The 13,969-nt window shown below is 39.3% G+C and overlaps 1 protein-coding gene and 1 pseudogene across 1 annotated transcript; both read right to left on the minus strand.

The window, feature by feature from the left end:
- Positions 1-4,254: 4,254 nt before the first annotated feature.
- LOC147436528 (uncharacterized) lies at positions 4,255-7,586 on the minus strand (annotated as a pseudogene).
- Positions 7,587-10,030: 2,444 nt separating this feature from the next.
- Positions 10,031-10,786, minus strand: LOC147436529 (uncharacterized). The gene has a single exon (XM_086487871.1). The coding sequence runs from the start codon at positions 10,784-10,786 to the stop codon at positions 10,031-10,033; it is 756 nt and encodes a 251-aa protein (XP_086343997.1).
- Positions 10,787-13,969: the final 3,183 nt, after the last annotated feature.

Raw genomic sequence — 13,969 nt, forward strand, 5'->3', positions numbered from 1 at the left:
CAACTATGTTATGCATGTGGTTTAGGGTTAGGGATCAAGGTGTTTTCATTCTCTTTGAGCCGACTCTACTCACAACTTGATTTCGGTTGAGTTAGCTCAAAAGCTGGGCATAAGAACTAAAGGATTTGGGACCAGCGCTTGATGCATCGTGAGCTCTTAAAGGACAACAAGTTGCAGTTACACCATTAATTGGGAAGCTAAGGCTCCACGTAGACAAAGAAGAATCACTTGTATCTCCTTTGCTTCATGAGGATGTCACTTTAGGAGCACCATGGTCTCATAGCATGGCCGCTCAGGGTAAGTTTCCTGATAGAGTCATATTTTTTCATCGTAACGGTAGAGCTACAAATCTCAATACTTAGGAGGGAAGTACCATTCTAATAGTATCACATAAAGTCTTCTCTTTTCTCATATATGGTTTTTGTCAAAGACTCCTATCCCACTGTTGTGGAATCTAAGACCAACTCATGCTCTAATGATGAAATGAATCACACGTCTTTACTTCAATCATAGTGATTGCTTTTCAGACTCTATGCCAAGTGAATTTTCTCCCTCGAGAGGGGATGATAACCATAAGATTGAGCAGATACCTGGAACTGCTCCTCCTAATAGACCTCTTTATTGTGTTTCTCACACATAACAAGAGGAGATTCTCTCCCAAGTTAATGAGCTCATAGAAAGGGAAATGTTATGTCCAAGTTAATCTCCTTTGTGATCACCTATAGTGCAAGAGAAGGATGGGTCCTATTGTATGTTTGTGGAGTAACGTGCACTAATAAGAGCACAATAAAAAAATCGGTTTCGTATTTCTCGCACGAAGGACATTTTGTAAGCAATTGACATATACAAGACCATGTTTCATGCTCAACTTGGGTTGTATGAATAACAATGCTCCTACACCCTTTAATAGGTTATTGGAAAGACTTTTTCAAAGGCAGAGCATATATGAGAGCATTCTTTGACGATATAATCATCTACTTCAAAAATTTGGAAGAGCACAAAGAGCAATTAAAGGCAATTTTTGAAGAGCTGCACTCTAACGAGACTCTAACAAACTCCATGTAAATGGAAAGAAAAGTGTATTCTTTCTCAAAGAGATACGATACTTGGGCCATATTATATCTAAAGAAGAAATCCATATGGATCATGAAAAACTTGAACTAATTAATGAGTGGTGACAAGCAAAGAACTTACATAAGTTAAGAAGCTTTATAGGCATGTGTCCTACTGTAGACAATTTATAAAGAAATTTCCTATAATAGTTGGGCCACTCCATGATTTAATTAAGAAAAAGGTTAAATATCCATGGACTATTAGGGAGAATTGTGTCTTTAATGAGCTCAAAAAAAGCGAACGGGTCACAGTGGCTTTCTAAAACAATAAAAAAGTGATAAAATCATTAGATCGAGTTTAATTGGAATCAGTGTTCGAGAAAGGATTGCCTCAACTTAGCCTTGAGCCGGTTAAAAATTGAAACTAGTCGATTGAAACCATGGTAAAGGGAAGGCAAATCGGTGAAATATGTGAGCTAATAGTTCAAAAATCCTACAGATTTTATAATTTTTGCTAGTATTTTTGGTTTGCTTCTTTGCAAGGAGGAAACTTAGCCACTAGTGTTCGAAAAAGGTGTGCCTCAGCTTAACCTTGAGCGGGTTGAAAATCAAGATTTAGCAGCTTACAAGCAATGGTAAAGGGGGGGGCGGGGGGGGGAATTGATAAATATACGAGAAAATAGTTCAAAATCCTCCAAATTTGAAAATTTTTACTAGTAGTTCCGGTTTACATCTTTACATGCAGGAGACTTGGCCGCTCAAGAAAAAAGACATTTCCGAACAGTGATTGGAATTAAGCTATAGAATGCAAGAAAAGTCAAGCCATATGAGGTTGTGGAACGAAAGGTGAATTTACTAGAATTATGCAAGGTGAAACTTCACTTTAGCATTCTAAAACAATAGAGTGCAAGTAAAGTCAAGACATGTCATGATGTGAAATGAAAGGTGAAATTTAAATATCCATTTAATATTTTAAAATTAGAATAACATTTAAGGAAAATCTCAATCATCACTAAAAACATTTGGAAGTATGCCTAACTTAACTCTCCTCTAAAGCTTCTTTGAGAAAGCCAAACAAGCTTATGACAAAGTCACTTTTGGTTTTACTAGATTTTGTTAAGCCTTTTAAGGTTTATTACGATACATGTGGTGATAGCAATGGATTTTCTAAGAGGAACATCCCATTGCTTATGGAAGTTTTCAGCTACACCCACAAGATCAAGTTACTTGGGATCTATGGAAAAGAACTACTTGCATTTATTCATGCACTAAATTCATAGAAGCATTATTTACTAGGGACACCTTTCATCTTACAAGCTTCCGTCACATTATCACGTACTTTCTTACACATACCAAGCATCCAAAAAACACATCAGGTGGACTTTTTTTTTTTGCAATTTCATTTTCACATAACTAACATTATAGGAAAGAAAAATGCGACCACAAATGCACTCTCATCTCGGCCTAGGGTCAATGCTATCTCTATTCCATACATTCATGATTTTACAAGCATGATTGGCAAGAAGCTAGATACTATGTAACTATTATGGCTAACCTAAAGAATGGCAAGACCCGTGAACTTTCTCACTAAAGAATGGATTTTTATTGCGTGACTTGCAACTATGCATACCGAAGAACGTATCTCAGAAGGTTATGTATGCGTCACATGCACCTCCTTATGTAGGCCACTGTGGAATCTGCATCAGAAGGTTATGCACAAGTCACATGCACCTCCTTATGTAGGCCATTGTGGAATTCAATCCACCACAACCCAAGCAATAGAAACTTATTATGTTGGCCCACCATGTGATATGTCATTCAAAACTATGTAGAGCAATGCATAGTATGTCAAATGTAATGGAAATGGCCTATTAACTTTGAGAGTAGCGGAAATTAGAGAAAGTGATTTTGGAAAATTACTTTGAGAGCATAGCGGGTGAACTTAATTGATGGTAGCAACATAACTAGTATGCCTTGATTGCCAAGCTTTAGAGGAGGTAGAGCAAGGCATAAAGTTGGAGAGTGTCGAAATGAGTTCTGATATGTATAGCGTATAAGTTATTGAGAAGCAATAGCAAGGAATACTATTAATGTGTGATGAAGGCAAAGTGCAACATTTGTACATGTATAAGTTTGCTGTAAAATATATAAGTTGTTGCTACATGGTTTGTTTTTTATTTGTTGATCATTTTTTATAGAAGTATTAGACATGAAAGTTTATAGAAGGTGAGCTTGAAGAAATGTTGATAAGTGGTATTGTGGTAGCTTAGCTGGTTGTTGGAATGGATTGTCTATTTCTCTTGATGTTATTGCAAGACATCTAGGTAATGTGGATGGACTACTATCTTCATCCGTCGTTGAGCTGCAGTACATGTAGCAGTTGAACCCTATAATTTGAAAGCTTAATGATGTTGTTGTAGAAAAAATTACAGAACTTGAGCTAAACAGAACATAACATAAAAAGTCTCACAGATAATAGAGAAACATAACTCAAAAATTATCACAGATATTAGAGGAAAAGACTCTTGAGAAGTAGTTTAATACAGAAGAGAGACCTGAATGAGAGATGTTACCCTAGAACAAAGATAGAATTTTGTTGCATGCTATATTTTTCTATGGTGTTTTAAATAATAGTATTTATTGCAGTTTGGAGGATGTCCCTTCAAATTATTGTATCCTTCGGTGGACGTTGCATCTCGAGTAATTATCTCTTGTACTTCTAGTGCAATAGCAGTGCTCCTATCGTGTGTATTGTGTAGTACATGAAACTCGAAGTTTTGACAAAATGGTGGAAAGGACGACACGTCATGTTTCATCTGTTTTGGTGGATTTGTCATGTGCGCTCTTTTCCTAGCTTCAAAATCGATGTCATGCCTATATAAACACGGTTATTGATTTTGCATCTAATAGAGTATACTATGTAGCTCTCTTTGTCTGTCGTTGTCTTTTGGGAGTTGGAGCAGCGTCGGAACGGACTGCTTCCTCTTGTGAAGTTGTTATATTGTTGGGGATCTCCTTGTTGGTATCGTTGTCTTGTCCAGCACTAAACTGGTGGGTTCAATTAGTATTTAATCAAATAATTATATACATTAAGGGGTGTAGATGGTTACCATATAGCGGTTCAAGCTTTCGAAATGGATCGGTTGTCTCACCAAACCGGGCATCAAAAAGGTCTCTATTAAAATGCCATGTGAATTTCTTATCAGTTAAGATTGCTCTCTCGTTCCCTTTGAATTCGTTTCCAAACTCTTTGACCATGTTGGAAAGTGCCTGGCTTGTTGTACTTCTTGTCAAGGACAACCAATTTATCAAGGGCAATTTTGTAATCGTAGTGAAGCATCTCGATTGCGTAGGTGGTGATTCCATCAGTCTTTGTGTTCAGTATTTCTTGTGCTTCTGTGTCTAGCAGTAGTTTGTTTGACTTGTCAAAGTCAATGCCCAACAATAACAATATCTCTTTTTGTAACCCTGTAGAAAAAGATAGATGTTGTAGAAGCAACCAAATTTGTTAATGTTTAGTGTTTGTAATACAAGAATATGAAGAGTTCGAAGTACCTGTTGCCAACTTTAGCTCGCTCTTTCTATATTCTTTGTTCCGATTGCTGCATTTATTGATGTATTAATGGAGGAGCTGAGTCGTGTGGAACCCTTCAATGAATGCACCTGGGGCCTCGCCAGCCATATTTGCTAGTTGCATTTGATTTGAAGTTGGGTATATGGAAGAGCTGTTTTTTGGTTTTTAGGTAGCTACGAATCGTGATAGGATTGGAAGGGCACCCTATTCCTTCATAGGATGGGTTCCACCAAAGCTTGCCCTTCCCAAGAGATAGGTAGATTTTCACTCCACTCTTCAAAAGAAGAAATGGATGCAAATTTGCTCTTCCATGTTTCTTATCAGATTTTGACATGTGCAACTCATTAGTACTTTGTACAAGTTTAGTATTTATTCTTGTTGTAGCCTATAGGTCCTCATGAAGATGCTTATAACCTCTTGCAAGAGGTGTTTGAATGCAATATCTTCAACCTTGTGCTCTCTTAGCTTACAAGCAAAAAGCACTAATTGGGATTTAGGAGTCAAGTAACGAGATCACCTCATCGAAGTACGGCTCTACCTAACCTTTTTGCAACGTAAATTACGTTGATAATGACTCCTTGATCTCTCCCTAAACATTTCCTATTTCACACAGCATGTAACTATTCAAAGAGTGTTCAAACTACCTTTTCATTTAAAAGAAAAATTCCTACAATGCATGAAGTAAGAAACATAACACATATAACTTGGCTCTACCTTCATACACTTTTGTCAATCACAAATCCTTGAGGTACCCTTTAGATCACTAATGTAGGAAGAAAACAACATAACACATATAAACCTTTCATGCACCTGTGTTAATCATAAAGTCTTTGAGGTACTTACCTGAGGTCAAGATTGCATTTGTTCCAACTCGACATCATGAGATGTAAAGATTACTTCCTCATCGCCTTCAAAACATGACCTAGCATTGAACTTATACCATAACGATATCTTACATACATTGACATTAAAAGCAGATCCATTCAAGACTCACAATACCTGAAGCTTGGAGATGAACATCAAACAACAAGTGGCTTTAGCTAGCCACAATGCCTAGCTAATCATCCTTAGACCTCTCGGACTAAAATCCTAGCTCCAATCCTGAGATATCAGGGAGCATAATCAGCCACAAAACTAGCATCAAATTTTGATCCATCAAAGAGTATTTAATTGTTACATGGTTACCAAAGTAAAGGAACACCGTTATGGACTCGACTTTCCCATGGTCTACACAACAAAACCCTTATAAAAGGATAGCCCAACAATATACTCAAACAACCACTTCACAGTGGCTATTTTGTCATCACAAGGCTTGAATCCATTGATTGACGATTTCCAATCTCATGCACTTAACAACTTAATCAACCCTGCATTATCTACAAAATTACAAGTCTAAACAATCTAGTAAGAAAGCTCAAAGGAATACATTCTTTTCAATTGCATCATCCATCTTTTGTGCTTCCCTTTAACTACAACCTGCTTTTCCTCTTTGGTCTCCTCACCAAGAATATCTAGACTGTCATCACCTGTACATTTTATTTTTCAAAAGCATGCATATATATAAATCTTACAATTTATAACTTCGAGGATCTTCGAAGAGTTAGCCATAGGATAACCTTTAGAGTTACCTTGGTAGGAGGTGTTGCAAGAGTTGGACCAACAATGCTCAAGACTTGGACTCAAACTTTAACAAAATGGCAAATAGACAAGGTACACTAAATAAGCGAGTCGCTACATATTAGATGATTTCAAAACAATGTCATTGAGTTTCCTCCAACACACATATATACATATAAGTACATGGAAGATGGATATGATTAAAACCTGCTCGCCAAAACAATATTACAATGGCACCTCACAATAAATAACACAAGTGTCTGATACAAAAAGCAGCTTTTTCTTAAGCCTTCAAGGTTGACGTCATCTTCAGTCTTGCTGGTCTCCTGTCTTTCATCAACTTCCAAGCGTCAAAGCATTCCTCCCATAATACCTCTTCTGGATGCTTAAGCTTTGGTGTATTCATCCCAACAAACATGATGAGTCCCAGCATGTCCAAGGATAATTGATTTCGTAGCTTATCTTTAATTTTGTTCATTTTGGAGAAACCCCTCTCACATGCTACTGATGAAAGAGGTAAGACAAGCAAGATCCGCCAAAGAATCATTGTGCAAGGGAATGATTGTTCCCATTCAACATGATCAGAACACTCCTGCCATGTAGAGTGCATGCTACTACCATGAAAGCAATTTCTCATCTTGTGTGATGAAAGATCGCCTTTCCCCTTTGCATTCAACATCATTGATTAATGTGCTTGATCCTTCAACAAAGTACTTACATAACGTATTGAGCCAGCATCTTGATGCATCCTCCAGCTTTGACAAATCCTCACAATTGTCTTTTGGGCTGAAATACTTTGTTGCCTCAAAAAAGTTGAAGTCTACCCGAAAACGGTTAGATAAAGATTGAACCAAGCTTCTTATGTATGAACCACACATTGACACCAGCTTGTTGATGACACTGTTAAGTGTTTCATGTGAATTCACAAGATCTTCGTCACACATTGGACCCAGATGGAGAGGATGATAATGTGCTACACCTGCTTTATCTTGAAAAGATAGTGCTTCATTCTGCTCATACACCATCTTGATAAAGCCTGCGGTGTGCTTTGCATTTGACCCAAAGGTGCCACTAAGAAATGATAGTTGTAACACTTCTACTGCTGATTTGAGATGACTTCCAATCGAGGAGATTTCTGGATGCTCCTCTTGAAGCTTGCAGCTAAGTACATTCAATTCTCCAAGTACGTCAGCAAAAAAATGCATGAGAAACTGAACTTTATAACTTGTTAATGAAGAGTACAACTCATGCTCCTCCTTTTGCATAACTAAAAGCAATGCTGTCATGATTCGGACAAGCCTTCTGATAACCTGGCCTTTTGAAAGCCATTGAACATTATGCATTTTCAATAGCTGTAGCTTTCCATGTCTACCAATGCCAAAGTCTTTTACAGCATTTGCCGAACCCTGCATATAAGTAACATAGACGATCATGTACTGTTGATTGCTGATATCAGTACTTTCATCGATCTGGATAGAATAGAAGGGACTTTCACTGATTTCTTTCTTCAAATGATTCCAATAGACAAACTTTAATGCCCTTGCAAATGTGATCCCTGCGTCTTTACTTGTATAAGCTGAATACTCACTGGTTATTGGCATACTCGGTGTCCAAAGAAAGCGTTGGAAGTTGCATTGATATGGAAATTCTTCTAAAGGCAAATACCTCTTTAAAACGTACCACATGGTCTGCATCACTGTAACAATCCTCCCTTTCTCTTCATCTGCCATTGTGTCAATGTGCTCTCCATGTGCATTGTAGATCTTTTCTCCTTCTCAATCCACATACTTGCAGCTAGTTTGTGCTCTTTTGAGTTGTTGTGATCAAATAGAGCACTTTTTTGCTTTGTTGAAGCTCCTTCTGGTGAAGCGAATGGGGTGTTTCTTTTTGCCTCAGTGCACCACTTGCATTTTACCCTTTCTCTTCCAGCCTTATTTAGAATTGCAAAGGCCCAAGGGTAATCTATCTTCCAACTCTGAGGGAATACGCGCTTGTACTTCTTCTTTGCCTGATGTGCCTCCTCAACTGCTGTTGCAGATGCACTAGTGGCCACACAAGAGGATGTACCAGCACCTTCATTGGCATTTTCACCTTCTCCTAGATGTGTTGATGTTTGTGTGATTGCATTCACAAGTGGACTGTGAAGGCCAAGTGCTTGCTCCATTGTTCTCTGTCTCTTTCCTTTTCTCTTGATGGGTCCATGTTGCGTCATCTATAATGTTGAAAGAAGAGAATTAGTGATTTGAATTTTGATATACTTCCTCTTCCATAGCCCTATCTCATTCTCTATCATGCATGCAATGATGCATAAAGTTATGTGTATCCTGATTCCTGACAATCTCTTTCGATATTTAAACCACAAACATGCATGGACAGCATTATGAACTCCTCTTTTTCATAAGCATTTTATTAGACTTCCTTCTTAACAAATAACAAAATGCTAAAATCCACAAAAGGAGACAGCTTAAGCATTGACATTGATATACACTAACATTAAAATCACACGCATACCAACTTGAAAGATGGGGAACTTACCTGTAGCTTATAACTTTGTAACTTGTAAGGTTGTATGTTGTATCTTTGAGCCTCTGCCGTGACTCAGACAGTGCCCATTGCCGTCTATGTTCTGCTTGCTAATGAGGCAGCAATCTCTGCGATTGCCTGGTAATAAGGCCCGTGCGCTTTGCTTGTTGAGTCGTGACTCCGTCGATTCCTGAGTCCTGAGGACTACTGAGTCGTGCCCAGGTAGTTCAAAATCTTCAATGGCCTGAGGCCTTTGGAATCTGGACAATGTCGAGACTCGAGTGGACGACAGACGCTATAGCCTGGGCCGACGCAGTGGCAATGGGGCCTCGGCTCTCGACCTGGAGGCTGGCTGACAGTGGCCTCTGGACTCCGACTCGAGTATGGAGTCTGGAGTCTTTATTGTTTAGTCTTTAGACTTTAGTATTAAAGTTTAGAACTTTAGATTGATTGAAATTTGAGTGGGGAGTCGTGACTCGAGCGACGAGAACTTAGGAGTCGGGAGATGTTGTCCTAGCCCCTGGGTGACATTGAATGTTGCATGTATGCATGAATCAGCCTTTTAGCACCATGATGCAAATTTGCAATCCTTAAGGGCCAACTTCCAAGGCTTAAGGTCCAAGTCCCACACATATTTTTTAGTCCCTCCAGGCTCCAACCTCCGAGTCAGGCTCCGACTCCCAACCCTCGAGTTCCCAGTGCTGAGTCCCCACAATGCTTAACATGCAAATTGGTTTTTGACGGACAATTTGTAAGATTGCCCTTCCAAAGATAGATTATTGAGAAGATACCCCGTCTTGGTTGAAGGAAAAATTTCCTTTGAACACGTCCAAAGACGAAAACATCTTTTGCTAGCCCATCATATGAAGGGTTGAGGGCCATAGGAAGGGAAGATGGGCATCAAATCCTATCACTGGCTCAGCCTACGATGTTGATGAACCTAACAAATATCTGAATGATAGAGAAAGATAAATATCATGGTTGAGCCTTCTATATATTGAATGGCATAAAATATAGCTACGAAATAGATTAATTCAAGGAATGGTTACCTGGTCGGTGTCCATGAGGAGATGCTAGAGGTTGTTACTTGCTGTGAAGGAAATCTGCATTTAAGAAAACTGACATCAAAGAATTGATTGTATAGTCAATGCACCGAATCAAAGAATTGATTGTATAATCCATGCATCGAATGAGATGAAAGACCCAAAGACCCAAAGACCCAAAGAAGTAGACGAGTTGTTTGTGAAAATGAGGGAGGAAATGTCTAACCATTGGGGAGTGTTTTATTGGCCGGCCAGAACATCCTGGGGGTTGGAATGTTCAATATTTTGAGATGGCGTCTTTCTGTCACACGAGAGAACATGACATATGCCAATCCTGGGGTGAAAGTTTGTTTTATAATGAGGATGGCTTTCTTTGATATCGTTGCTCCTTGAGATTTGTGCCCAGTGATTGCATACGCGAGTGACAAAGGGAATGTGCTTTTGTGGAACCATTTGCAGTTGATTGCCATTGTAACATGCTTAGTCCTTCGTATTGTCATGGTGGTATCAGTGGAAAGTAACATTACTTCTATAGCAACAATTTGACCGGTGTAGTCGTATGAATAGGAAAGTATACGACAAGTGGAGCCATTCGCGAAACCTATAGCCAAGTTAATGTTCTCTTTAATCATACATCTAGCCCCAATTGCAGTATTGTCCATCTCATGGAATGCCTTGTCTTGGAGCCATTCCTGCAGTAATGGTTCGTCAAGAGCATTGGTCTTCAAAGGAATGGAAACAATATCGGATGCCAAGAAGGACTTTTGCAGAATCAAGTTGTTGTACTTATATACATCCTCCCTATGAGTACATATCAATGTAGTAGCGTCATCGATTACTCTTAGGAGCTCAACTTCATTAATTACACATTGTGAAAGCGTTTCTGCTATCTGTTGTTCTGTTGGTTTCTTGACACGGATTGTATCCAAGAATTGGATGTAAGCGGGGTCTGCAACATGGTGAACTGAGAAGGTCATGCTGTGGGTAGTGGCTGCAGCATTGTAAGCTGAGTTTTGTATGTTGCAAACATGGCATAATGGCTCCTCGTGATTTCAGACTGCAGGAAGTTGCACCAAATCCCCAAAAAACAAGATGAGCTTCTGATTGAATGGATCGATAAGTGTTCCATTACTGATGTTAACTATCCGGCGAATGACCATATTAAAGATTGTACTCATTAGCATTGATATCTCGTCTATGATAATGACGTTGGCACCATGTATGGCAACAAATATTTCATATGTGGGATGAATTGATTACGGAAAATGTTGTTTGGAACAAGGAATCCCGAATTGATAGTGGATTGTAGTTGCCAAGCTACTAAGGTGGGCAGCCGCTGCTCCAATTGATGCAGTGAGGATAACGGTCTTATTATTTTTTATGAAGCTTGAGGTGAAGAATTTCATGAGGAATGTTTTTCCACATCCTAGAACGCCCGTAATGGCATGGAGGCCATTTCTTAGGCTTGATATACGATCGAAGATTGCTTGTTGTTGAGAGGTTAGAACTGCATTGTTGGTCTCAGTGAACTCTTGTAGTAGCTTTAGCATTCTAGCACGACTTTGAGATACTCCTGGTTCAACTGTGTCATTCACTGTACAAGTGAGTGGATCTTCACGATTGAGGATGAACTTTTGTTTTATGAGGTTTAAAGCGTGTCCTGTATTTTCAGAGACGAGCATATTGCGTTGGGTGTGCTCATTTATATACATCTCCAAGTCTTCATCATCAAGAATCATCCCATGGATTTTGCACTCCAAGAAGTAAGAAGAGGGTGTGTTGGTTGGTGATAGTAGCTCCATCTCATTCCTAAAGGGAAGTTTTTGCAATAAGACGTTGAAGAAGAATCCCTCTGTTTGATGGCCAAGATCATATTCTATAAATCTGACGAGGCGTTGTTTCTCTGTGATGTTGTTGTTGTACGCATCACGAAAACTCACTATAGGAGTATGCTCATGTGGCTTTAGGATTTTGTATCTTCTGTGGTAGTCATAGAATGTAATCTTTTCAAAATGAAGGGGCCTTGCACAATATAAATCAATTGGATGCATGACTATAGTTTGGCTAAGAGATAGAAACCTTTACCGTAGTGATGGTGGAGAGGAGTCGATGTATTCAACCCGTTCACTCATTGCGATGATTGGTATCTTCAAACAGTTGATTGCTGCCTCTGTTGCAGATATTGGCTTTGATAATACAGAGGTTGCAATTAGTTGAAGCTTTACTTTGTCCAAGCCATGAAGTCCAAGCCTTGCTGCATCATCTGTGGAGAGGTTCAGTTTTCCAAGGGGTTCTGGTTTCATTGCATACTTGAGAAGGTAATGTGATATAGATGAATTTGTGACTCTTTGAATATTCATGTGTGGCTTCCATAGGAGCAAGATTGTGGGATGGTACGGGACAACATTTCGATGGTCATACCTAGGACGGTAGTAAAGCCATCTAGTGATACATGCATCCATAGTTGAAGCCGTGTTGTATTGTGGCTCAAAGGGGAAGCTGTATTTGCACACTCTAGTTGATCCCATGACTCTGCAAGAGTCTCTGCATCTGTGTATCTGTTTTGTGATAACGAGGTTCCGCAGCTCAGTGGTGAAGATGTCTTGTGATTCTGTTGGCATGTATGCAGCAATCTCGTTTGTAAGTCGGCACAAATCTTCATCAGGGATCCATAGTATGATATATGCATGCAGTGAGCCTCGATTTTGCACTTCGTAGCGCACCATGTGATGCTCTACATGGCCAAGTATGTTGCTTCCATTGATGATGTATTTATTCAAGAAAGTGTGCAAGCGAAGGTGAAACAGTGATGCACACTCTACAGGGCAATCGTTCCACTTGAAGTCTTGGTTGTAGCCTTGAGCAAGTTTTTCAATTGTGATGACTTATTGCCATCTTATTTGGAAAACCTCATCAGCAGTGAATGTCAAGAACAGATGTGGTAGTCCCCATGTGTCCACCATTGTTATGAGGTCTCTCAAGTTTCATCGATGCCATGATGGAGTACCTAGCATTGTAGCTGGGAGATTGTATCGAATAATATGCTTTATTGCATCATGTGTAGATGCAGCGGTATGTGTTCATTTGTAGTTATCAATATCCCTTTGCAAAAATGTACTATTTGTGGAGTTTGCAATCATGATAGCTTGTTTCAATTGGTACATCATTAGCAAATATGGCTTGTACAATGTGTACACAGAGAAGGAAGTTCCGATTATCATTCTAATGTATTCACTAAAGTTGAATTCTCCTTGGTAGTTTCCTTTTCTTGTGGGAAAGAGAAAAGGGAATATCCCTGATTCTAATGTGATATCCTGCACTTCAGATTCATGGGCCGGAAGGCCATTGTATTGAAAGGTGATTGTCCTCTCGCTTAGATAAGCGGTATTGCGTATTTGTATTGAACCAAACTCGTGTTTGTCCTTAGCAGTAAATGCAATTCTCTTTGTTGTGTTGAACACATTTTGCAGTATGCTAATTTCACATTGTGCTTCTGCTTCCTGCATAAGTTCAAATGGATCGTTCTCTGAGTGGTCCCTTACGATATTCTATATAGCTAATGCTGATAGAATACAAATAGATGTCCTTTTGTTTGGTTGCTCAGCGATGCACCGGTACCTCTTGAGAATTGGATTATTCTTTATGTTGTATGCTAGCACTGCTGCTAGTGGCGTGTTTGCAAGTAGCGAAGTTGGCCGACACATGTTTTGCTTTGTCGACCAGCATATTAGTGGATTGTCGAGTAGCAACCTTCTATCTAGCAGGCCTTTTGCAATCGCAGTTGCTGTTTTTGTGACATTGATTGTGACATCAATGACGCTAAGGAGTTGCACAATTAGTTGATTTGTGTTTAGGATGGCTTGTATGTAGTCAGGTTGCAAGATGACAACGCTGCTTGTTCTTGAACTTTTTAGGCAAGCAGGATAGGAAGTCCAATTCACTTTGAGATTATGCATTGCAGTTGTTTGCAATAGGGTTGCACTTGCTAGCTTCGTGCGGGTGGTGTTAAACCATCGTTCTGGGTATTTTTTTTGATAGATTGCAAACGCCACAGCTTCCGCAGATGGAAACGTTGTGAGCTGTGATATTGCATTCCTCTTGCCAAGCCTCATAAATATGTTGCACCCTAAACCATGAACAAGAAACAGGACAGAGTACTA

The sequence above is a fragment of the Adiantum capillus-veneris genome, chromosome 18, assembly GCF_014529385.1.
Source record: "Adiantum capillus-veneris isolate H3 chromosome 18, ASM1452938v2, whole genome shotgun sequence".
NCBI classification, from domain to species: domain Eukaryota; kingdom Viridiplantae; phylum Streptophyta; class Polypodiopsida; order Polypodiales; family Pteridaceae; genus Adiantum; species Adiantum capillus-veneris.